Genomic DNA, 26,416 nt, shown 5'->3' with positions numbered 1-26,416 from the left:
GTCACATATTAAATAATATACTATTTTAACCATATTTAACTGTAGAGTTCAGTGGCAGTAAGTACATTCACATAGTTGTGCAACTCTCACCATCCTCTATCACCCAAATTTTTCACCTTCCTAAACTGAAACTCTGTCCTCATTAAACGCTAAGTACTCAGTCTCCCTGCCCACTCCCCACTCCAACCCTTGCATCTACCAATGTACTTTCTGACACTATGTATTTGACTGTTCTGGGTACCTTGTATAAGTGGACCTAGAGACTGTCACACAGTCAAGTCAGACAGAAAAACAAACATATTGATGCATATATGTGGAATCTAGAAAAATGGTACTGATGAACCTATTTGCAAAGGAGAAATAGAGACACAGACGTAGAGAACAAACATATGGACCACAAGGAGAGGAAAGGGGGGTGGGATGAGTTGGGAGGTTTGGAATGACATACACACAATTGAGACTATGTATTAAATAGATAACTAATGAGAACCTACTGTGAAGCACAGGGTAAAAAGAAGAAGGTACAATCTGTTGTGGAACATGTATTAAGTTAACCTTAAAAACTACAATATTCTTAATAAGCTTTCTGGAGAGTCCCGGTAGGGGAAGTAAATAGGCAGAGCACAGAGGATTTTTAGGACAGTGAAAATACCATATGTGATATTATATGTGTGGTATTATAGTCATAGATATATGTCATTATGCATCTGTGCTAAGTCTCTTCAGTCGTGTCTGACTCTATGTGACCCCATGGACTGTAGCCTGCCAGGCTCCTTTGTCCATGGAATTCTCCAGGCAAGAATACTGGAGTGGGTTGCTATGCCCTCCTCCAGGATATGTCATTCTACATCTGTCCAAATCTATAGAATGGACAACACCAAGAGTGAACCCTAAGGTAAACTATGGCGTTTGTGTGATTATGATGTGCTAATGTAAAAATCTTTGGTAAGGAAATATACCATTCTAGAGAGTGATGTTGATCATTGGGGCAGTAGTCTATGCTTGTGAGGAAACAGAGGGTTAGTGGGAAATCTCTGTACCTCTCTCTTAATTTTGTTGTAAACCTAAATATGCTCTTTAAAAATTGTCTTATAAAACATCCTAAAGAGATCTTCTGGCTATTTATAATAGCAAGAACATGGAAACAACCAAAGTGTCCATCAATGGATGAAAATAGGGCATATACACACAATGAAATATTATCCAGCCTTTGAAAAGAGAGAAATCCTTTCATTTGCGGTGCCATGGATGAGCCTGGAGGACATTATGCTAAGTTAAATAAGTCAGTCATAGCAGGACAAATACTGCCTGATTCCACTTATAAGAGGTACCTAAAATAGTCAAACTCATAGAAACAAAGAACAGAATGGTGGTTCCAGGGGTTGGGGGAGGGGAGTGAGTTGTTGTTCAATAGGTATAAACTTTCAGTTACAAAATAGTCATTAGTTCTAGAAATCTGCTGTACAACATAATGCCTGTGGTGAACAATACTGTATTGTGCATTTAAAGATTTACTAAGAGGGTAGATCTCCTGTTAAGTGATCTTACCACATGAAACCAAATCAAAACAAAACAAAGGGAGACAAGAGAATTTGGGAGATGATGGAAATATCTGTCACCATGATTGTGGTGCTGGTTTCAGAGGTGTTTGCATGTCCAAACCAACCAAATTTATCTGTTATATACGTGCAGCTTTTGGATATCAATTATTCATCTTGATAAAGCTGTTAAAACAAAGAAAACTCTCCTTGCATCCTTTGGGGGACTCTGACGTGCATGTGTACGTGCATGTGTCTGTGTGTGTATACGGAGCTTAACTTATATACTAACTAGAGAACACTTAGATGCAAAATAAGACATAAGTCAGTCCTACTTGCATCAGGACTCATCAGACATTGAAGAGAAGTGGAAAGAAGGAACTTTTGGAACGATTTGTCCACTTGGTTCCAGAGATGCTATGATTGATTCATGCATTCATTTGACCAATATTGGCTGAATTCTTACTGTGACCTAGTTGGGATAACATGGAAAAAAAAAATGGACATAACATAATGTCTATTCCTAGAGTTCATGGTCTAGTGGATGAGACAGATTTCCAACAATCACACAAATAAATGTTTAAAATAATTATAGCTATTATTTACTGAGGGCTTCCTATGTGTCAGACATGATTTCAGGCACTTTTCTTGTATTGACTTACGTAATCATCACCAAGAAAAAAAACAACCAAAATAAAAAATCTGAGTTAGGTGCTACTCTTATTATCCCCAATTATTTTTCTGATAGGAGCTACGAAGGAAAGGTTCATATGATAGGAGATCATTACTTAGGGAATCTAACCTGGCTTGGGGGCATACCCCAAGGAGACTGAGAAAGGATTGTCACAGGCTGTCCTGCCTTCCAAGGTGGCAGTGAAGTGAAAGTGAAAATAGAAGTTGCTCAGTTGTCTCCGACTCTTTGCAATCCCAAGGAATTCTCTAATTAAAACAAGGTGACCCCTGACCCTAGGGAGTGGCAGCCACATGGGTTGGCAGTGTCAGATGCTCTGATGGTGGCAGCATGAGAGTGGCATCTGTTGTGGCGGGTGGGGGGGGCACTGGTGACAGCGGAGGTGAGCACACAGATCACCTGGGACTTTGCCAGGGAAAAAGCTCAAAGTCATCTCTTATTGGTCCCTTCCAAAGGCCACCATGGGTTGGGGAAGTATGAGTTATACACCTGAAGGTTTCCCAGCTTATTCTCGGACAGCATCGTTGATGTTTCCTGGTTTCCAAGCATTCAGCTTGTTCCTGTGCTATCTGTGGAGCCCTGACCCCCGCTCAAAAGTTTAAGATTCCCCCATGTGTGTGTGTGCTCAGTCACTTCAGTCGTGTCTGATTCTTTTCGACCCTATGAGCCGTAGCCCCCTAGGCTTCTCTGTTAATGGAATTCTCCAGGCAAGAATACTGGAGTGGGTCGCTGTGCCCTCCTCCAGGAGATTTTCCCAACCCAGGTATAAAACCTATGTCTCTTATGTCTCCCACGTTGGCGGGAGGGTTCTTTATCACTAGTGCCATCTGGGAAGCCCACGACAGGGTGGCTAATAGGTGCTTAACAACCAGTAACTAGAGTCATTCCTCTGTATCTTTGAGGATATTGCCCAAGCTACCCAGTAGATGCCTGAAACACGGCAAGCATGGAACCCTATCTCTGTGCTGCGCTTTTTTCTGTACATACATTCTATGATCAAGCTTAATTTATAGATTAGGCATAGAAAGAGATGAACAACAATAACTGATAATAAAATAGAACAATTAAAACAATGCACTGTAATACAATTTATGTGAATATGGTGGAGCTTTTGTTCTCAAAATATTATACAGATTTAATGTCTTTTCCATCTTAACTACCCACTTATCACTCACTGTGGCTGTTAACTTTTTTGGCCTGAGGTGTGACAGCAGAACTAGCACGAATTTCTCTTTCCTTCTTCACACTTTCACAGATTTGTTCTTACCGAAGATCTTCACAACCTCAGCATATGACTTTTTCTCTATCTTTTCAAAGATTTTTTTTTTTTTGATGTGGACCATTTTTTAAGTCATTATCGAATTTATTACGATACTGCTTCTGTTTCATGTTTTGGCTTTTTGGTCCTGAGGCAGGTGGATCTCAGCTCCCTGACCAGGGACCGAATCCATACACCCTGCACTGGAAGGCAAAGAAGTCTCAACCACTGGACCACCAGGGAAGTCTCGATGAAAGCAAGTGCTTTATGGCTGCTCTTTGGCACACCCCAATTTCCAGTTTCACCAATCTTGCCCTTTGGGGCCATTATTAAGTACAATAAGGTTTACTTGAACTCCTGAGACACCTGAAAGTTGATCTGATAGTGGAGTAAGCTACTAAGTAACTACCGGATGGGATATGCGGAACAAAGTGATGATTCATGTGGGGCTGGTGGGGGGGAGTGTTGTGGGGGGGAGATGGAGAGGGACAGCAAGAGTTCATCACACTGCTCAGTATGGCACAAAAATCAAAACTTATACATTATTTATTTCTGGAATTTTCCATTAAATATTTTCAGACTGAGATTGACTTCAGGAAACTGAAACCCTGGTGAGAGAAACTTCAAATAACTGTATTATTATTGTGATTTTTCTCCTCTTAAAACACAGTAAAATAATCTAAGCAATGAATTAACATGCTTAAGATAGCTCTGAATCTTCTACAGACAGACCATAAATAAGGCACGGGGTTTTAAGTACGCAAACATCAAGTGTCATAGTAAGCTTTCTGTTTATTCACTTATAAGGGTGTCTCTTGCCTGCTGAAGTGGATTTCTCTAAAAAGACCAAAAAAATCCTTGTATCAGTTTGAGTCCACCAGGTGCCCCCTGCAGTTATTCATGGTTTAATAAAGAACAGGGGCAGAGCTGAAATGCCTCTTGGAGGGGACAAAGCTCACCCTTTGCACCATTTAGCTCAGTTGGTAAAGAATCCACCTGCATTGCAGGAGACCCTGGTTTCGATTCCTGGGTCGGGAAGATCCACTGGAGAAGGGATAGGCTACTCACTCCAGTAATCTTGGACTTCCCTTGTGGCTTAGCTGGTAAAGAAGCCGCCTGCAATGGGGGAGACCTGGGTGCGGGAGACCTGGCTTTGATCCCTGGGTTTGGAAGATCCCCTGGAGAAGGGAAAGGCTAGTATTCTGGCCTGGAGAATTCCATGGATTGTATAGTTCATGGGATCTCAGAGTCAGACATGACCGAGTGACTTTCACTTTCTTTCACTTTGCACCATTTGTCCTTGAGTTCATCTTCCACACCTGTGACAGCTCTTTTTTCAGCCCTGGGGCATGGACTCCCATGTTCAATCTTTTGAGGTTCTCTCCAAGGCTTTCCTTACTCCTTTCAAGACAGTATCTGGGTTCTTGGAGAGCTTCGTGTGCTCCTGGTCTCGTGGTGTCCCACTAAGGTGTCTCTCGGCTTTGGCCCCTGTCCTAAGCATGTGCGTCGATGTGGTATGGACTCCTGGTCACTGGGCTCCTGCCAGGCTGAGACACAGTTGTTCCTGGATGTCCTTTGGGCATCAGGCAGGCTCCTGCTCCAGATGAGTGAGGGCTTTGCAGTTCCATCTGGTCACGTGGTCTCAGCACTGGGGGCTCCTTATTCTAACTCCAGGCTTTATCTGGGTCATGGGTTCTCTCAGTCCTGCCACATCCCCATGCACCTTGGGAGACCTGGCATGCTCTTCTGCTTTCTGCACACTCAACCTGATGGTGCAAGAACCTGTGAGGCTGTCCTCTGGTCCCTGGCTTTGGCCCTGCCCTTACGTCATGGCTCCCCCTGTGCACATGTACTGGAGTGCGTGCCCTGAGGAAACTAAGGGCCTTCTGAGAATTTATAGTCTTTTTAGAACAAGGCTTTCAAACTTTGTAAAGAACAGACATGGTCTGGCTCAGTGCTGAACCACCTATTTCTGGATTGTTACATAATAGAAGAAATAAACTTCTTATTTTGTCTACACTGCTGTATTTTGGCTCTTTATTGTACCAAAGAAGATGGTTAGACTGAATCCTAAAGAACATACATTGTTAGAATTTGTTGGAAAAGCAGAGCATAATCACAAAAATAACACATCAAAGCAGTGTGTGCCCAATGGGGAATATGGACAAAAAAAGACTCTCAGTGTGGAGAAGCTCAGAAGGGATTAGGAGCAGTTTGAAGAAAAGGAAACTCTAATGATGAAAATGGCATCATTGAAGTCAACAACAGTCATTCAACAAACCAATCTCAATTCAACTTTTCTCTCATCTATTCTGGTAAATGAGGTAAGAAACTCCTGTTTTATGAAATCAGGTATTTTTCTCTTTTAAAAGGTTTATTTTAAAAAATAATAATAAAAGTAACACAGCTATTGGAACATCTGAGAACACTGTAAAAATGTAACTATTTCAACCCAGAAGTTTAAAGCAAGAGAAAACTAGTCAGCCATTACCATGATCAACAACACAACTGCACACATTGTTTTAATTTTTTCTAGCCTTTCTTCAGTGGGTGCCTAAGGAGAGGTGTATGCATTTATTATAATGTCGAAGAATTGATGCTTTTGAACTGTGGTGTTGGAGAAGACTCTTGAGAGTCCCTTGGACTGCAAGGAGATCCAACCAGTCCATCCGAAAGGAGATCAGTCCTGAGTGTTCATTGGAAGGACTGATGCTAAAGCTGAAACTCCAGTACTTTGGCCACCTCATGCGAAGAGTTGACTCATTGGAAAAGACTCTGATGCTGGGAGGGATTGGGGGCGGGAGGAGAAGGGGATGACAGAGGATGAGATGGCTGGATGGCATCACCGACTCGATGGAAATGAGTTTGAGTGAACTCCGGGAGTTGGTGATGGACAGGGAGGCCTGGCGTGCTGTGATTCATGGGGTCGCAAAGAGTTGGACAGGACTGAGCGACTGAACTGAACTGAACTGATACTACATACTACACATAGACACACTGTAGCTTTGTTGTGCCTTCTTACTTAACACAATGTTAAGTACTTCTCCTTGACATGAAAAATTCTTCAGCTCTTAATTTTATACAATCAACCACAAAAAACAGAAAAAGCAAATCAGGATGTATCAAAATGCAGAAATGAAAAAGAAAACAGACTATTTCCTTTGACGAAGAATGATCTTACCACCTAGAATGGACACCTTGGAGGGTTTCCAGGAAAGGCCTACAGAAACTACTTCCTGTCATCTCATAGCAAAACCAAATAAATAAGAAGTAAAAACCCAGGCACACTGCCCAGACAGAATCCGTATTACAAAATAAACACTTTCAATTTTAATATTTCCTGTCGGGCCATATCCTACATACAACACCGGAGTGCTAATCCTCCTATCCTCATGTTACAGACCACATGAAGAAAGCAAGGAAACTGAACCTGTGTGGAAGGTTGGGTCAAAGCCTTCTCATCTCTGTGGGTGCTAATCTGAAGTTCCTTTCTTCATGAGACTATCTGCCCATTTTGGCATAACATTTGCGGAAAACCAAAATTTCACATATGGAACTCCCAAGTCACCCATCTGCCTCCACCCACCTTATTTTTTGGTTCGAAAATTTGTCACAGAACAAATGTTATGCCCCGTGATTTGAAAGGCAAGAATGATCCAATAGCACCCTTAAGTTCACCTGAACTGTGTTAACAAAGTATTAGTATCTCGCTCTTTTCTTCCCCCTTGTAAAATGGGGGAAATACATTATTATGATAATATATTATTTATATGTGTGTATATGTGTGTATATATATATATAAAACATTATCTTCCCTATTCTTTTTGAAAATTGTGGTTAGTTTTAACTTTCAATAAATAATCCATCTTTTGAATTATTTACCATCATATTGGCTCCAGTGGAAACAGACATAGATGCCAGTTTGAAAGTCAGGTCGTCGTACAGCTTACTGGGCATACCCAGCAATTGGTAAGGAGGCTGTGAAAATCGTAGTGACTTTAAAGTCAAAGCAGCGGATTATTATTATTATTTTGGCCTCTTCCGCTTCACGTACTTTGCACTGCACTGCCATTAGGACACTCATTCTCTGCCCGGGAACTTTGTACAGAAGGGGAGCAAGAACTCGCAGGTGCCTCCCTGCACAGGCCCTGCTCAGGGCGAGAACACGCCCTCTGTCTTGGCTATCCCGGCCGGAGGCTGAAGTAATAACGTCGGTTCCGGGGCGGCGGCAGCGGAACAACCAGCGGCCACGTGTGGTCGCTGACCCGCCAGCCGACCCCGCGTCCAGTGCACGCAGCTCCCGCCCACTCCGCGCCAGCCGCCCACTCCGCAGCGGCGCCTCCGCTCCCGACCGCCCGGCGACCCCTTGGCCAGCGGCCTGTCCATGCTCTCGGCCACCAGGACGGCCCTCCAGCTCTTTCACAGCCTCTTCCCCATCCCGAGAATGGGTGACTCCGCCTACAAGATCGTCAGCCCCCAGGAAGCCTTGCCGGGCCGGAAGGACCCCATCGTCGTAGCGGGTAAGGACGCGACCACGCACCAAGGACGCGGTCCTCGCCTCTGCGCACGCGCATCCTCCGGCCGCCGGAAGGGAGTCGGGGGCCGGCCTGGCCCGGTCGGCAGGGGTCTGCGCAGGCGCGGAGGGCGCTGCGAGTGGAGGGGACGAGGGATCGATCCTTTTTCTTTGTTTAGGTTTTCATTCACTAGAACAACGGAAAACACACTGAAGGGATCTAGTACGTTGATACGGCCCACCTAGACTGTAAATACCCCTCGGCGGCTTCAAACTTCCGCCCTTTCTCACGGGTGTGCATCCACTTTGCTTTCTTTTGTGCTTCGGCGGCTGGGATTCGGGCTACTTGTAGCAGCAGCAGCAGCAGCAGAGGTGGTGCGGGTTTGTGTTGTCACGGGAGCCATGGAATGATACAGAACGCTGTATATACTGAGGTTTTGAAATTGTTTCTCACGCCAGTGTTCTGGTTGCAGGAGTTAGCCTCACGCTGCCCTTATCCTCCAGAACTGCCCGATTTCCCCGACTTGTCAGGCGCTTCCCCTGGCCTCGTGCTCCCGATTCTGCACTTGTGTATCAGTCATGCAGAAGAGCTGTACTTGCCAAACTTAAAAATAATTTCCCAATCGTATACTAATACTTTTGGTGACTCTAATAGAATATATAAAATGTAATAACAGTGAGATGCTAGGAAAACGAAATAAAGTGAATAAAATGAAGGAAGAAATATGAAGTTCTGGAAACTGCTCTAAAAGTTCTGAAAGCTTCACTCTAAATTTCTCTCAGCACTGTAGAAGGCCGCAGACAGCGCAAGTCCACCAACCGGTTGTTTAGTCACTCAGTCGTATCTTGACTGTTCGCGACCGCATGAACTGCAGTACGCTGGGCTTCCCTGTCGTTCACCATATCCCGGAGCTTGCTCAAACTCCTAGTTCCTTGAGTCAGTGATGCCATCCAGCCATCTCATCCTCTGTTGTCCCCTTTTCCCCCTGCCACCAACGTGAGGATCATGCTTTGAGAAGGATTACCTTGGTGCATTGCTTCTCAAAGTGTTATCTTTTAAACAAGCCCTTCCAGTGATACTAATGCATTCAGTAGTTGAAAACCGCTGCCGTAGAGCTGTTGGAGGGTTAAGTGGTGATAAATCTTTCACGTATGGTTCGATGCCAAGATAAATTATATTTTTACAATTTCTTAGGGATTCTTCCATTTTTCTTTTCCTTAAAGATTTGTTGAGTATACATAGGAGAAGATCGTTCTGTGTATCATACACCCAACTCAGTATGAGAATGGACAAGGTAGAGGTCTTTGCGTTTGAGGTAGTTGGGGAACTGACGCTGTGTGACCTGTTTCTCATTCACCTACATCAGCAGCTTTATATCCTCTGTCCCCCATCACTTCACTCCTGACTCATCAAGAGCCTTAAAAAGCTTATTTTAGACTCAAATTCAGAGAATGAGTTTCCAAAAAAAAAAAAAATCCAGATTATTTCTAAACTATATAACCCTATTATCTAAACTTTATTTATCTTGAAAGTGAATTCTTTAACAAACTAGGATTCATAAATGGATATTTAAAGGCAATGCTTCTCAATGCTGAACTTCCCCAACTTGTATGAAGCTTCAATTTTATACACTAATGTCTTTGGTATGTCCTCCCAGACATCAAAAAACAAAACAAACAAGCCTGATCAGATCCCCAAGCTGGTTGAAGATTAAAATTTTCCTGAATTTAGTTCTCCTTTATCTTAACCACAGTCTTCCCAGTCAGTTATTGAGTATATAGATGACACTTTTGGTAAAAGATTATCTAGCATGACAGAGGAGAAGACAATGGCACCCCACTCCAGTACTCCTGCCTGGAAAAATCCCGTGGATGGAGGAGCCTGGTAGGCTGCAGTCCATGGGGTCGCTGAGGTTCGGGCACGACTTGAACGACTTCACTTTCACTTTTCACTTTCATGCATTGGAGAGGGAAATGGCAGCCCACTCCAGTGTTCTTGCCTGGAGAATCCCAGGGATGGGGGAGCCTGGTGGGCTGCCGTCTATGGGGTCACACAGAGTCGGACACGACTGCAGTGACTTAGCAGTAGCAGCAGCATGACAGAAATGAGCCAACAGGTTTTTTTTTTTTTCCTTTTCTCTATCCATCTACTAATTCTGACTGCAAAACCTCAAGATCTGACTCTTCTGTCTTTTTTATAGCCATGCATACATTGCTATTGCTGGACCAATAAACCAACTTTTTTTTTTTTGGTGTTGGGCTAAGCCTATAATGCACCTCCTTTGTGTTCAGCTGCTGTAACCCCCCGCCCCCCACCCCAACAATACTTAAATTTTAGACAGTGGCTTTCCTGTCTCTACCCTGGGACTGCTGCCTTGACAGGTTGTCAAAGGTTCTGATTGGCCTCAGAAATGGGCAGTGTTACTTCTCAGGTGTGTTTTCAGTGGCTTAAGATTGAAGACTACAGACTTAATATTATTGCTTTGGAAGTTAAATTCATCTCTGCTCTAACCTCCAATCTGTTTAACAGCTCTTCACCTCTCTATATTACCTCTGTCTATATCTGTTGTTATTCGTGCCCCTACTCTCTGAAAAATTCTGTGGCAAAAGCATCACCTTTTGATTTTAGAAGACAAAGCCTATCTGTTTAGTGTCTTTGGCTCAGTGTTTTTGGCTCAGCCTAGTACCAGGTGTGCACTATTACCAAATATGTTTGGGGTGAAGGGTTATCATCTTAGCTTTAACCCTACCTTTTTTGGGTATTCTTCTGGAAATGTACACCCTTTCATAAGCTACAGTCTAGTAGTAGATTTCTACTTTGCAAGAAGTTGAGATTCAACCCTTCAGACTTCTTTAATTTCTCCCAGGCTACCTAAAGTGGATCAAAACATGAATAGGCCTACTTTGGGTGGCTGGTTAGAACTAAACCTGGCCTAGACTGCCTCATCTGAAGCACACTCTGTTTAGATCAGGGGTAGGCTCTGGGCACCACTGACTGGCAGGGCACACAGGAACTTGCTGGTCTTTTTATGTAGTGGTGGTCTCTTTGTTTCAATACCTGCCTACAGAGCAATATTCAGAGAACTTTGGGACTTGGGGAAAAGGGGAATTCATGCTTGCTGGACTGAATTGGTGGTCAGTCAATTGCTAGAGATAGGCAGGGGACAGAAAGCTTATAATTAAAACCTCAGAGTGCCTCCTGTGTTATTAAAATCTAAGTTTATTATAGTTAGAACTGATCTTCAGGGGAGGGATAAATTAGGAGTTTAGGATTAAAATATACACACTACTATAAGTAAGATAGGTGACCAACAGGGACCTAAGGTATAGCACAGGAAACTATTCTAAATAGCTTATAATAGCCGCCTATAATGGAAAAGAATCGGAGAAAGAATGTATCTATATTTGAATATATGCATCTGAATCACTTTGCTATACATCTGAAACTTATACAGCTTTGTAATTCAACTATATTTCAATAAAAATTTTTTAAAAATAAAGCAATCAATAGAAAAAGAGGAACTGATAATATTTTTAATTAATTATTGTGAAAGCCCAGCTTTTTATTTATATGGCTCATTTTTTTCCAGCCATATTGGAAATGTGGCTAATCTATTTTTTGATCAGGTGTTTGGGATTTGGGTATTTCATCCAAGAGAATGTTGGCAGCTCCCGTCTAATCTTTGCTTTCTTGCCTGTATATCCGTAGGTAGTGTTTGCTGTATTTATTACTGTGATGTCTCTTTGGGGAGAGGAAGAGGTGTAGAACACCTGCTAAAGGTTTGCTCTTCTAAGAACTATAAATATAAGCAGAAAAACAGAACAATGTGAGTAACTGTTCAAAGGTGGCTCTTTGAAAAAACAATTGTACTGGGACTATAGCTATCTAATAAAGGAGAAAAGGAATAAAGTACAAATACATGAAATAAGAACTGAAAGAGGGGATAATAGAAAAGTTGAAGAATCATAAGGGACTATTTACTCAATTCTTTGAAAATAAATTTGAAAACTTGGATGAAATAGATAACTTTTAGGAAAATATAACTCACCTAAACTGACCCCAGAAGGAGAAAATCTTAACAGATTGATTTTTCTAGAAGAAATAAAGTTGTCAGAGATTGCCTCCTCTCAAAGCATTATGTCCAGTCAGTTTTAAGGTGACGTCTAAATAGTTAAAGAACGTATAATTCCAATAGTATATTTAAACTGAAAGGATTGTCAAATTCTTTTTATGAAACAAGTATAATATTGAAACCAAACCTGATGAATATTGCACTAAAAAGAAAATAAACCATTCTCACTTATGAATGTAGATACAAAACTGCTAAATAAATATTAGTAAGCAGAATCTAGCAATGGGATTTAGTCTTAGAATGCAAGGATTTGTCAATATTTGGAAATTTATTAATATAGTTCGTCGTGTATGGCTCAGTCATATTGGACTCTTTGTGACCCCATGGACTATATAGCCTGCAAGGCTCCTCTGTCCATGGTATTTTCCAGGCAAGAATTCTGGAGTAGCTTGCCATTTCCTACTCCAGGGGATATTCCCCACCCAGGGATTGAACCCATATTTCTTGCCTTTCCTTCATTGGCAGGTGGATTCTTTACCACTGTGCCACCTGGGAAGCCCTTATTAATATAATTCATCATTTAGTTGGTCTACGGAGAAAAATGATATAACTATTTCCCTAGATGCTGCGAAGTTATTTGACCGTATTTAACAACCATTCTTGGTAACATTCAGAGATAGCTACTTCTTAATGTGATAAAGCATATCTGCCAGCATCATGCTTAATGAAGAGATATTAGAGATTCCCATTTAAGTCCCAGTCAAGAAAGTATGTGGAGGTGGTTAATGCTTGCTTTGCCTAGTGGCAGGTGTGCACTGTTACTGAATTCTTTTGTTCTTAAGGGCCATGATCTTGGCTTTAATCTTACCTTTTTTGTGTTCTTAAAAAATCTCCATCCTTTTATGAACTGTGGCCTGGTAGATGACTACGCTGCAGGAAGTTAAGAGTCAAACCTGCAAGTTTCTTTACTGCTTAATTTTTCCAGGGCTGCCTGTGTTGTATCAGGTTATGCCTTGGCCCGCTTTGGGTGATTGTTTATCATTAACATTGTGTTGTGGGTGCTAGTCAATGCACTCAGATAAGACAAGGCAATTAGAGATGTACTTATTGGAAAAGAGAAGGTAAAACTAACGCCATTTGCAGATGATAAGATTATATAACTGGAAAATCCAAGAGAGTTTAATAAAGGTATCGATTTATATACTTATTAGACGGAAACCAATAGCTTTACTCTAAACAACCTGTTGGAAAATATAATGGAAAAAAACACCCCCTTTGTAATAGCAACCAAAAAAGTTAAAATTTAAGAACAAACTTGGCAAGAAATATGTCCAATCTTTGTGAAGAAGACATACAGAGGAGCACAAAAAGAAAACTTAAACAAATGGAAGAACATACCAGTTTATTGGATTCGAGGACTAAGCAGGAAACATGTATCAGTTGTCCTTAAAGTCAATTTATAAAGGTAACATGATTTGAAGAAAAATATTAATGATATTTTTATTTTGTTTTAGAAATGCTGCTGCTGCTAAGTTGCTTCAGTCGTGTCTGACTCTGTGCAACCCTATAGACGGCAGCCCAATAGGCTCCCCTGTCCCTGGGATTCTCCAGGCAAGAATACTGGAGTGGGTTGCCATTTCCTTCTCCAGTGCATGAAAGTGAGAAGTGAAAATGAAGTCGCTCAGTCGTGTCCGACTCTTAGCGACCCCATGGACTGCAGCCTACCAGGCTCCTCCAGACATGGGATTTTCCAGGCAAGAGTACTGGAGTGGGGTGCCATTGCCTTCTCCCGTTTTAGAAATGGATGCATTCATTTAAAAAATTTGTTTGGAAAAATAAACAGGAATAGTTATGGTAACTGTAAAGTAAGAACAAAGAGGAAGAGTTGGCTCTTACAGATAACAAAAGCAAAGCTTAATAATTTAAACAACATGGGACTGTCCCTGAACAGATAAGTCAATATACAGAATAGAAAGATCAGAAATTCTTAAATATGTGTGAAAATATAGTATATGATACAGGTGACATCTTAAATCAGTGAGGAAAAATGAAATATTCAATAAATGGTTATGGTACAACTGTGTAGCCATATGGAAGAAACAAAACCAGAAAAGCCTCCAAAGTTGGATCTATACTTCACATTCTTAAACCAGGGTAAGTTCCAAAAGATATATGTTGATAATAGCTCATGCATAGTGAGTGCTTAACTATATGCCAGACACCGTAGTAATTGATTTACATTTGTTGTTGTTTAATTGCTAACTCATGTCTGACTAATGCATTTATTCTTCACCATGACCCGAGGAGGTGTTAACTGTTTTACCCTCACTTGTTGGAGTGGAAACTGAAGCCTATGGAGTTTTAGGTGACTTATGCAAGGTCACTTGGCTAATAAGTGGTAGATCTGGGATATGAATGTAGGCAGTTTGCCTCTAGAGTTTGTGATCTTAACAGTACTATATATACTGTTTTTTCATTTAGTTAAATGTAAAGAATGAAATAATTTAAGAATGAGCAAGGGAGAATTCTTTTAGAAAGCAAAGCCTTTCTAACCACAACTTGAAAATCAGAAGACAAAAAAGATGGATAAATTAGATCACGACAGAATGAAAATCTTCTGCAGGCAAAAATTACTGTAAGCAAATTCAAAAGACAAACTGGGATAAATACTTGCAATTCATATCATAGGTGAAGGACTAATCTCCCTAATATATAGGAAACTTCTAGAAGATAATAAGAAAACAACATCCATTAGAAAAATAGAGGTTATGAGCAGTTCACAGAAAAGGAAGTATAATTTGCTCTTAAACATATAAAAAGATGCTCAACTTCTTTCATAATAAGGAGAGTGTAAGTACCAATTTTCATTTTTCAGATTGGCAAAAACCCAGAACTCTGATGATACAGTTTGTTGGTAATCCTTAAGGAAAAAGACACCCTCCTCCTTCGTTGGCAAGAATGTAAATTGGCCCAACTCTTATGGAAGGCAATTTGGCAACATCTACCCAAAATTTAAATGCATATACCTTTTGACCCAGGAATGTAATTTCTGGGAATTTATCCTACGGATATACTCGCATTCGTGCCAAATGATGACTGTACCAGGTTATTCACTGCAGCTTTGTTTGCAGTCATCGACGACTGGAAACAACCCAAATGCCCATCAATAGGGGCTAGTTAAATAAATTATGGTTCTTCCTCACAATGGAAAATGCAGCTGTAAAAAAGAACATGGAATATCTATGTGAATAGATACAGAGAGATTGCCAAGGTACAGTGTTAGGTGGGAAGTGCAAGGTCAGAGCAGTGTTATATATTAACTTTTGTGTGAACAGGGAGGAAAATAATAATAGAAACTTTGAAGCTTTGGAAGGATAGCTCAGAAAGTAATGGCTACGGATATGCTGGTGGTGGAGGGGGACACAGCCAGGAGACCTGACTTTGTGCTTTTTAAAAAACTTTTGATTCTTGTAAATCTGACTGCATTACTGAATTAAACAACTCCACTTTGCAGATGATCTCCTTCTGATATTTTTAGTCTAATTGACCACCTTTCTATCATCTTTTGTCATCCCTATTTCAAGTTCTGTTTTTTTTCCTTCTTTTTAAATTTTGCTCTCTTTTTCATGTCAAGTTCTTTTTTTCTGCCCCAACTTGCTTTTGTAATCAAAATCCACATTTTGGCGTGATTTAAAAATCTAAATTTAGAGGGTGAAATTGGAATAAGTTAATCCAAGTCATTTTACATTTCATAAATATTCATTTTTATTGAAGTGTCAATTGTGGTGGCATCATTTATACAAAGAAAAGATCTTTGGGGACAGATTTCTTCCACTATTATGTAGAAGGCATTATGTGTATTTCTTTTATTTTGAGTGATGTACATAGACTTTTTAGAAGAAAATGATAGAAAACAATTTTCCTTTTAGAAAAAATTTTCCCCAGTGTGCGATTAATTTCTAAATTGTAGGACACAGAACTATTATCTTTCCTCTCTGCATCCTGTCTAAAGCTCTTTATTTTCCCCTCTATTTCAGAATCTGCAGTACTTCTCTGAAGTCCCTGGGATAAGGGGATTCCAGAGCTCGCACAATCTGACCCTCACCTTCCCAGCTTTTCTTCCCACTGTGGGGGTCCCCAACCTTCTGGACCTAATATCTGATGATCTGAGGTGGAGCTGATGTAACAATAATAGAAATTAAGTGCACAGTCAATGTAACGTTCTTGACTCCCCGCGGACCCAACCCCCCCGCCCCCATCTGTGGAAAAATTGTCTTCCATGAGACTGGACCCTGGTGCCAGAAAGGTTGGGGACCATTGCTCTAGAACCCCATCTTCTGGTTAGCATGTCCTCTGGAAATGTCCAAGTGGGATCCACAATCTAATCTTTCATTCAGTCATCTTTGTTAAATGTTTGCTAAATGCTTGTTTGGGTGAAATATTGTGTTTTCCATATAGCCTTACCTTGTTCTTCCCCAAAACTTGCCCTGCTTGAATTTAATTTCTCCCATAAACTCATCTGCCTCCCATTTCCAAATTCTTGTACTCATTCGTGTACGACTCTTTGCGACCCTGTGCACTGTAGCCCGCCAGGCTCCTCTGTCCATGGGGATTCTCCAGGCAAGAACACTGGAGTGGGTTGCCATGCTCTCCTCCAGGGGATCTTCCCAACCCAGGGATTGAAACCCGGTCTCCCACATTGTAGGTGGATTCTTTACTGATTGAGCCACCAGAAAAGCCCTAGAGGATTGTATATCCTGCCATAACCCCAAACTCAGTTCTAAAACCAAACCATTTTTCCTTCAAAACATTGGATGCATATTTTAATTTCCCCATTTCTGTTGGTGACATTACTCCTATGCTCTCAAGTCCCCCAAACCTTAGCCACATGCATCTTCAATCCTTGCCTCTGTATTTAAACTTGCCCTCCTCCAACAAATCTTGATTGTTCCTTGCCTTCTGTATTAGTCAGGGTTTTCCAGAGAAACAGAACCAATTGTATATGTGTGTGTGTGTGTGTGGTGTGTGTGTGTGTGTGTGTGTGTGTGTGGTGTATGTATGTGTATGGTGTGTGTGTGGTGTGTGTGTGTGTGTGGTGTGTGTGTGTATGGTGTGTGTGTGTGTGGTGTGTGTGTGTGTGTATGTGTAAAGAGATTTATTAGGAGGGATTGGCTCACATGGTAATGGAGGCTGAGGAGTTCAAGATCTGCTGTCTGTAAGCTGGTGATGTAATTCAGCCCAACCCTGTAAGCTGAGAACCAGGGGAGCCAATGGTTCCAGTCTGAATCCTAAAGCCTGAGAACCAGGAGCATCTGAGGGCCGAAGGAGATGGATGTTCCAGATCAGACAAGGAGAGTGAATTCACCCTTCTTCCACCTTTTGTTCCAGTCTGATGGGACTGGATGAGACGCACACCTGCCCCCCTCCAGGTGGGATCACCTTCTTTACTCAGTGTATAGTTCAAATGTTAATCTCTTCTGGAAGTACCTTCACAACATACACAGAAATAACATTTAACCAGCTGCCTGGGCATCCTTTAGCCCAGTCAGCTTGGCAGAGGAAAGTACCCATCGTACTTTTCTTGGTTACTGCTTTAAGTCTTCTCAGTCTGTCATGAGCACCACTATCAGGCATCTGTTTAAGCCTCAGATTTCTTTCTGTCACTTCTAAGAAAATAAAGATAACTCTGTGTGATCTGGCAATGACTGTTCATCCTGGGGTTAGAAGCCTTCTTTAACTTGCTGCTTATCTCAGTGTTCTTCATCTCTGCTTTTGCCCCTGAGCCTGACTCCTGCTCTTAGTAACTTCCTCTGGGAAGTTGACTTTCTTCGTCACAGCCCATTTCAACCTTCCCGGGCCTTTCAAGGCTACTCTCAGTTCTGCCCCTTCCATGCTGCTTTTGGGGGACTGTTTCAGCATCGATTGCTCTTAGAGTTGGACGTGGAGCTAGAGCTTTGAGGCCCTGTTTGACACTTTTATTCCAGTGTGTCTCCTTAAGGGTGGTGGAGTTGAGTTCCTTCAATGTCTTTGGAGCTCAGAGATTGCCACTTTTTTCCCTTGCGTTTCCTTAACTTCTTGCCTGGTTACATGACCAGAGCTCGGGGATTGCAAGGACCAGGCCGCTTGGTCTTCTGGTAACATCCTCTCTGGGAGTCCTGTTGGAATGTTCTTCCCTTTTGGCAAGACATTTGACTACTTTGAGCATGATGCTGTTAGCATAAACTTATATTAAAACTTATAAACTTTTAAGAGTTTATTTGAGCAAAAATTCATTCGAATTGGGCTGCATCCAGTCTCGCTGATAGAAAGGAGCTCTGAGGAGCTGTACAAAGTGAAAGATTCTTAGAGCCAGAAGGGAGCGGAAACAAAGAAGTTGTGCTAGGCAGGGTGGTTATAGTAAGGTTACTTTCCTCCTGGCATGGCAGGATGTCTGCCACATAGATTACCCAGCTAGTGCCCGTCAGGAGATTCCTGATTGGTTCTTAAACCATTTCTTTCCCATTTTTGGGAGACCCCAAACCATAGATAGCCAAGGTAAATCTTGATTTGGTGTCATGGGGCTTAGCATGTGCTCAGTTGCTGAGTCGTGTTCAACTGTTGGGGACCCCATGGACTGTAGTCTGCCAGGCTCCTCTGTCCATGGGATTTCCTAGGCAAAAAGACTGGAGTGATTTGCCATTCCCGACCCAGGGATCAAATCCACATCTCCTGCATTTCTTGCATTGACAGGTGGATTCTTTACTACTGAGCCACCTGGGAAGCCATGAGGCTTAGCATAAGTGACTCTATTTGAGGCCTATTTTTTGTTTGTTTGTTTTTAAAAACCACCAAATGCTTGTTTTTGCCTTGACCAGAGACTGCCATACCCTTTGAACCAGCTGGGACCTCATCTGTAAGCTAGGTCTCTTATAAAAGGTTGACTGAGGCTATTGCCCTTGACAGAGAAAAAGATGGTCCCTTACATTTCTGTAGAACTTTTGTAACATTTCATATGAGCATATCTACAAAGTTTCTCAGCAGGGTATATTTCTGATCCACTAGCTTGCTGAATAAGTATGTTAAATTTGCATTATAATACAGCAAAGACTGGTAGTAGTGAAACTGGAAGAAATGCAGCATTACAATATGTTTTGATGAATATATTATCATTACATTTTTTAAAAATGAAGAATAAAATTCAGAAACACTGACTGTCTTCCCAAAGCGTGTATGTAAAATGAATTCTTTTGAAAATGTTACCATGGTAAGGTAATAACATTAGTGTTGAATTTTCCTCTGGAACTTTTTCATATTTTACCTTTAATTTTTTTTAAACTTGTAGTTTACTCTCAGGCAATTTATAGTTTGCTTAGGTCAAACACAGTGTGAAAAATTAAAAAGCATTGTTCCCAGGAGGCCCAAAATTATTCTTTGGCCAGCTGAAGAAAATTTGATATTTTAACAGATTTTACCCAGAAGGCGAGAGCCATGAAAATGAAATACTGCAACGGAATTCAGAGCTTTCCAGCTGGAGCAAATGAAACCTCAAGGAAAAAAAAAATCCCGAATGTACCGTAGTTAGCAGATGAAAAGGAAACCACGTTAGGGCTGGCCGAATGGAGCATCCAGCTTGCAAATAGAGCCCCGGAGAAAACACTGCATGGCTGCAAATCTCCATTTCCTTATCTCTTCCTAAGAACCAATTCATGAAGAGCGACGTCATCCAGCAGGAAGCCCAAAGTAGCAAGTCCTGCTGGTCCCTGGGGTTCCTGGCCCACCACTTAGCATTCCTCGCACACCAAGCTGTGTGCACTGGCACGAAGCAGCTGCATGGAGCTGTCCCCTCCACCCACGCCCCCCACCACCAACCTAGGCTGCACCTCGCCAGATAACAGCCCTGCTCACCAGCTCCTCTCCCTGACAACTGGAGGCAGGTTGCCAGGAAACCGCACCCCCCCTCCGCCCCTCAGAGGAGACTCTGCACCCAACTGCCTCTGCAAATAAAAGCGGCTGGAGGAGGCCCTTTGCAGATAACTTTATTTTCAGAAATTTAAAAAAACAATTTTTTTTTCTCTTCTTCAGGATTATGCTCATCCTAAGAAGCTCTGTGGATTTATTTTGATAAGTAGAGTAAAAGGGAATAATTATTTTTGGTGAAAATTAGGGGTCGGATGAGTGAGATAATATAGCTGTTTGCTGCAGTATTTTGGGGAGGGCGGTAAACATACAGGAATAAGCTATATAAATTTACATAGGAATTTCCAGGGACAAAATATGAACCAAGCGGTTTCTGTAGAGTATGATGGAGCTTAAGCTTTATAGCTGTTTCAGTTAAATAGAAACCCAACCATTATTTTTCTCAGAAAAACGAGACTGATTAAAGACTAGAAGCCTAGGCTTCTTTTTCTGTATATGTTTGCTTTGCAACTTATTGGGTGGTTGACAAACAAAATTGATATAATTTTAAAAATGAAGATTCTCTATTGTTTGCTCTCTTAGAAAGGAACCAAGGTGCCTTTGCTCTCAGTCTCTGGGTTTTCTTCCCAGGGAGTCTGAACATAGCCTCTTCTCACTGTTCTGCCCACCCTGTGCTGAGATGGCTTCTCTTTGCTTCAGGGCCTTTATTAAACCTTGAATTTTTATCCATATTTTTGCTCAAAGTTTGGAAGTTTTTAATCATTTTTATTTTCTTGGGCTCCAAAATCCCTGCAGATGGTGACTGCAGCCATGAAATTAAACAGGCGCTTGCTCCTTGGAAGAAAAGCTATGACAAACTTAGACAGCATATTAAAAAGCAGAGATATTACTTTGCCAACAAACGTATGTCTAGTCAAAGCTATGGTTTTTCTAGTGGTCGTGTACAGATATGAGATTTGGGCCATAAAGGAGGCTGAGAGCCAAAGAATTGATGCTTTTGAACTGTGGTGTTGAAGAAGACTCTTCAACTGAGTGACTGAACAATAACAACAGCAAATCAGTTTTATCCTCTTCTCTCAGCTTTCCAAGTAACCACTGTCCAGAACCAAGGGGGCATTCTTTAGTGCTTTTCTTCATATCCATAAAGTCCTACCTAAACACTCACATTATTTATTGTTGCTATTTTATAAAAGTGGATCAGTTTGCATTCTCTGCATCTCACTTTTCTCGCTTAATAGTGCATTATGGAAACATTTCCAAGTCAGCTGGTATATCTTAATGTAATTCATTTTAGTTTAAAAATAAAATAAAATTTAAAATTAAAAAAAATATTAATAGATTAAATTTTTGGGAGAAGTTTTAGGTTTATAGAAAAATTGAGTGAAAAGCACGAGTTCCCATATACACCTGTCCCTCCACACAACTCCCCCTATTATTAATATTTTGCTTTACTGTGGTACATGTTAAAATAGACAAGTCATAGCAATACATTATTATTATCTGAAGTCCATACTTTATATTAGAGTTCATTCTTTGTGTTTGTACATGCTGTGGGTTTACAAAATGACAGGTATCTACTGTTACAGTATCATGCAGGATAGTTTCACTGCCTTAAAAACCTCTGTATTCCACCTACTTTTCAGTTCCTCCCTGATGCACCGCTGGCAACTGCTGATCTTTTTACTGTCTCCACAATTTTGCCTTTTTGAAAATGTCATTTAGTTGGAATCATACAGTATGCAGCCTTTTCAGATTGACTTCTTTCACTTAGTTAGAAGCATTTAAGGTTTCTCTGTATCTGGATAGCTTATTTCTTTTTAGTGCTGAATAATATTCCATTGTATGGATTTATCACAGTTTGTTTATCCATTCACCCATTGAAGAGCATCTTGGTTGCTTCCAGGCTTTTTACAGTTATGAATTCATTACGGTAAACATTCTTATGAAAGTTTTTGTGTGAATGTAAGTGTTTAGCTCCTTTGGGATAAATACCATGGAGCACAATTGCTAGATCTTATTACCATAAGAATATGTTTAGTTTTGTAAGAAACTGCCAAACTGTGTTCCAAGTTGATTGTGCCATTTCACATTCTCATCAGCAATGAATGAGCTTCCTGTTGGTTCGCATCCTTGTCCGTATTTGGTTTAGTCAGTGCTTTAGATTTTAGCCATTCTAAAGGTATGAAGTGGTATTTCATTCTTGTTTTAATTTGCAGTTCCCTAATTTGGCCACCTTATGCGAAGAGTTGACTCATTGGAAAAGACTCTGATGCTGGGAGGGATTGGGGGCAGGAGAAGAAGGGGATGACAGAGGATGAGATGGCTGGATGGCATCACTGACTCAATGGACGTGAGTCTGAGTGAACTCCAGGAGATGGTGATGGACAGGGAGGCCTGGCGTGCTGAGATTCATGGGGTTGCAAAGAGTCGGACACGACTGAGCGACTGAACTGAACTGAACTGAACTGAATGACATATGATAGACATCTTTTCACATTCTTATTTACCATCTGTATATCTTCTTTGATGAAATGTCCATTTATGTCCTTTGTCCACTTTTTAATTCGATTTCAAGATTTTCTTATTGTTGAACTTTTAAGAATTCTTCTTATACTTTGAATAGCAGTTCTTTATCAGATATGTATTTTGCAAATATTTTCTCCTGGATTGTGGCCTGTCTTCTTATACTCTTGACAATATCTTTTGCTGAGCAGACATTTTTAATTTTAATGAAGCCCAACTTATCAATTTTTTCTTTCACAGATAATACTTAGTATCTCAAAAATCATTGCCGAATCTAAAGTCACAGGTACTTTCTAGAAGCTTTATAGGTTTGCATTTTAAATTTTGAGTTAATTTTTGTCAAAGATGTAATATCTAGGTCTAGATTAAAAAATTTTTTTTTCTTGTGAATGTCCAGTTGTTAAGCACCATTTTGAAAGACTATCTTCGTTCCATTGCATTGGCTTTCTTCCCTTTCCAAACATCAGTTGACTATATTTGTGTGTGTCTATTTCTGGGCTCTTTATTCTATTCTGTTGAGCCATTTGTCTATTCTTTCACCAATACCACACTGTCTTGATTATGGTATTTTATGGTGAGTCTTGAAGTTGGGTGTCATCAGCTCTCTGTCTTTGTTCTTCTTCCATATCATGTTGTCAGCTCTGGCTCTTTCCCCTCTCCATATGAAATTTAGAATCATTTTGTCCATATCCACAAAATAAAGAACACCTTGATGAAAGTGAAAAGAGGAGAGTGAAAAAGTTGGCTTAAAACTCAACATTCAGAAAACTAAGATCAAGGCATCCGGTCCCATCACTTCATGGCAAATAGATGGGGAAACTGTGGAAACAGTGAGAGACTTTATTTTTTTGGACTCCAGAATCACTGCAGATGGTGACTGCAGCCATGAAATTAAAAGACACTTGGTCCTTGGAAGAAAAGCTGTGGCCAACCTTGTTATTGTTGTTCAGTAGCTCAGTCGTGTCCAACTCTCTGCAACCTCTTTGACTGTAGCCCACCAGGCTCCTCTGTCCATGGAATTCTCCAGGCAAGAACACCAGAGTGGGTTGCCATTTCCTTCTCCAGATGACCAACCTAGACAGCATATTAAAAAGCAGAGACATTACTTTGCCAACAAAGGTCTCTCTAGTCAAAGCTATGGTTTACCAGTAGTCATGTATGGATGCGAGAGTTGGACTATAAAGAAAGCTGAGCGCTGAAGAATTGATGCTTTTGAACTGTGGTGTTGGAGAAGACTCTTGAAAGTCTCTTGGACTGCAGGGAGATCAAACCAGTCAATCCTAAAGGAAATCAGTCCTAAATATTCATTGGAAGGACTGATGCTGAAGCTAAAGCTCCAGTACTTTCTTTGGCCACCTGATAAGAACCGACTCATTTGAAAAGACCCTGATGCTGGGAAAGATTGAAAGTGGGAGGAGAAGGGGACAACAGAGGATGAGATGGTTGGATGGCATCACTGATGCAATGGACCTGAGTTTGAGTAAGCTCCAGGAGTTGGTGATGGACAGGGAAGCCTGGCTTGCTGCAGTCCATGGTGTTGCAAAGAGTCAAGCATGACTGAGCGACTGAACTGACTGACTGGCAAAATAACTTGTTGGGATTTTGATAGTGTTGAATCTATAGATCAAGTTGGGAAGACTCTACATCTTGATAGTAACGAGTCTTCCTGTCCATGTGCATGAAATATCTCTGCATTTATTTAGATATTCTTTGATTTCTTTCATCAGAATTTTATAGTTTTCCCTATATAGATCTTGTACATATTTTGTTAGATGTATACCTCAGTATTTAACTTTTTTTAGTGCTAATGTAAAAGGTATTTTTTAAATTTCAAATTCCAATTGTTCATTGTTGGCATATAAGAAAACATTTTGCTTTAGTAAAATTATATCCTGTAATCTTTTTGTTTTTGTTGATTCATTGGGATTTAGACAATCATGTCATCTGCAAACAAAGGCATCTTAATTTCTTTTTCCCCATCTGTATACCTTTTATTTCCTTTTCTTATTGCATTAGCTAGAACTTCCAGTATGATGTTGGGTAGTAGTGGTGAGAGGGGACATGTGTGTATGTGCGCTAAGTCGCTTCAGTTGTGTCCAACTCTTGGTGACCCTATGGCATCCTTGCCTTACTCCTGATCTTAAAGTGGTAAAGCATCTGGTTTCTCACCATTAGTTATCATGTTAGCTTAGGCTTTTTTTTGGTACATGTTCTTTATCAGGTTGAGGAAGTTCCCCCCATTCCTAGTTTGCTGAAATTCAATATGGTGTTTTAAATGGTTGCATAATAGCCCTCTGTATGTATGTTCAGTTCAGTTCAGTTGCTCAGTCGTGTCCGACTCTTTGCAACCCCATGAATCGCAGCATGCCAGGCCTCCCTGTCCATCACCAACTCCCAGAGTTCACTCAAACTCATGTCCATCGAGTCAGTGATGCCATCCAGCCATCTCATCCTCTGTCGTCCCCTTCTCCTCCTGCCCCCAGTCCCTCCCAGCATCAGAGTCTTTTCCAATGAGTCAACTCTTCGCATGAGGTGGCCAAAGTATTGGAGTTTCAGCTTTAGCATCATTCCTTCCAAAGAAATCCCAGGGCTGATCTCCTTCAGAATGGACTGTATGTATGTAGCCCATATTAAACTACAGTTTATTAAAATAAGCAAAGTTGGACTCTCGATCAGTTGTTTCGTGTTTGGCTCCAGCAGCGCTGTAGCTACGTCTGTTCATCACGGTCTGTTGTGCGCATACTGTAAACACGTATGAACACCTTCCTGGTAAATCTAGTCAAAGGAGATAAAGTTGGGGCTAGGTTGTGCAATGCCTCGAAGCCAACCTATATAAGGGGTTTGGATCAGAATAGAAAATGGACAGAAGCTAGGTTCTCTGATGGTGCATACGAGGGAAAGCCAGAGGTTCAGGTGTGCAGAGGTCTGCCCTCTGTCCATGAAGTATAAACGTCCTGTGGGTCGTGGATGCTTGCTGGTACTGTTTGGATTGGTTTCTGGATACAGCTTGGCAACCAGGTTATGGAATTATTTATTCTGGGAACTAACAGGTCAGTTTACATCTAGAGTTATAACCTGGTTACGTGTAATGAGTTGGACTACACAGTTTTAGTACCTTGACTGTACACTAGGGGTTGGCAGAATATGGTCTGTGGGTCATATTTGGCCTGGACTATGGTCTATTTTTTTAAAAATTAAACTTTTATTTTGAGATAATTATAGATTCACACACAGTTGTAAAACAATAATACAGAGAGATTCTGTATTTTTCTTTTACCCAGTTTCCCCAAAGGTTGCATCTAGGAAATCTGTTGTACACAGTTAAGATGCTGACAGTGACCGAGTCAATTTCCAGAACGTTCTGTTGCAAGGATCCCCTGAGTCGCCCTGTTACAGGGCTCCTGTAGAAGGCGGCACCCACGCCCGCCTCCTTCCTCACACCCCCGTCCCCAGTACTTGGCAACCACTCATCTCCATTTCTAATTTTATCACATCAAGAGTGTTATATAAATGGAATCATACAGCATGTAACTTTTCAGGTTGGCTTTCTTCCGTTGATGTAATTCCCTGGGGATTCAGCAAAATCGCTGCATGTGTCAGTGTCAACACTTTGTTCCCTTTGATTGTGGAATAGTATGGCTCCCCACTCCAGTCCTCTTGCCTGGAAAACCCCATGGACGGAGGAGCCTGGTGGGCTGCAGTCCATGGGGTCGCGAAGAGTCAGACACGACTGAGCGACTTCACTTTCACTTTTCACTCTCATGCATTGGAGAAGGAAATGGCAACCCACTCCAGTGTTCTTGCCTGGAGAACCCCAGGGACGGGGGAGCCTGGTGGGCTGCCGTCTCTGGGGCCGCACAGAGCCGGACACGACTGCAGCGGCTTGGCGGCAGCGGCCGCGGTGTCCCATGCTACGGTGTGAAC

General features: G+C 41.4%; 1 protein-coding gene across 4 annotated transcripts in view; it reads left to right on the top strand.

Annotated features, from left to right (window-relative positions):
• The first annotated feature begins 7,610 nt into the window (after window positions 1-7,610).
• Window positions 7,611-26,416, top strand: part of MSRA (methionine sulfoxide reductase A) — a 381,803-nt gene continuing 362,997 nt past the window's right edge. The window contains exon 1 of one of the 4 annotated variants that reach the window (XM_006064314.4): window positions 7,611-8,007. In XM_006064314.4, coding sequence (XP_006064376.1) covers window positions 7,872-8,007 — 136 coding nt within the window. In that variant the 5' untranslated portion in view covers window positions 7,611-7,871. The remainder of the gene's footprint in view (window positions 8,008-26,416) is intronic. The other 3 variants (XM_006064315.4, XM_025281356.3, XM_006064312.4) reach the window with 3 other exon arrangements.

Source organism: Bubalus bubalis, chromosome 3, assembly GCF_019923935.1.
Source record: "Bubalus bubalis isolate 160015118507 breed Murrah chromosome 3, NDDB_SH_1, whole genome shotgun sequence".
NCBI lineage: Eukaryota > Metazoa > Chordata > Mammalia > Artiodactyla > Bovidae > Bubalus > Bubalus bubalis.
The sequence above is the reverse complement of the archived record's forward strand: the minus strand, read 5'-3'. Positions and strand labels throughout refer to the sequence as shown.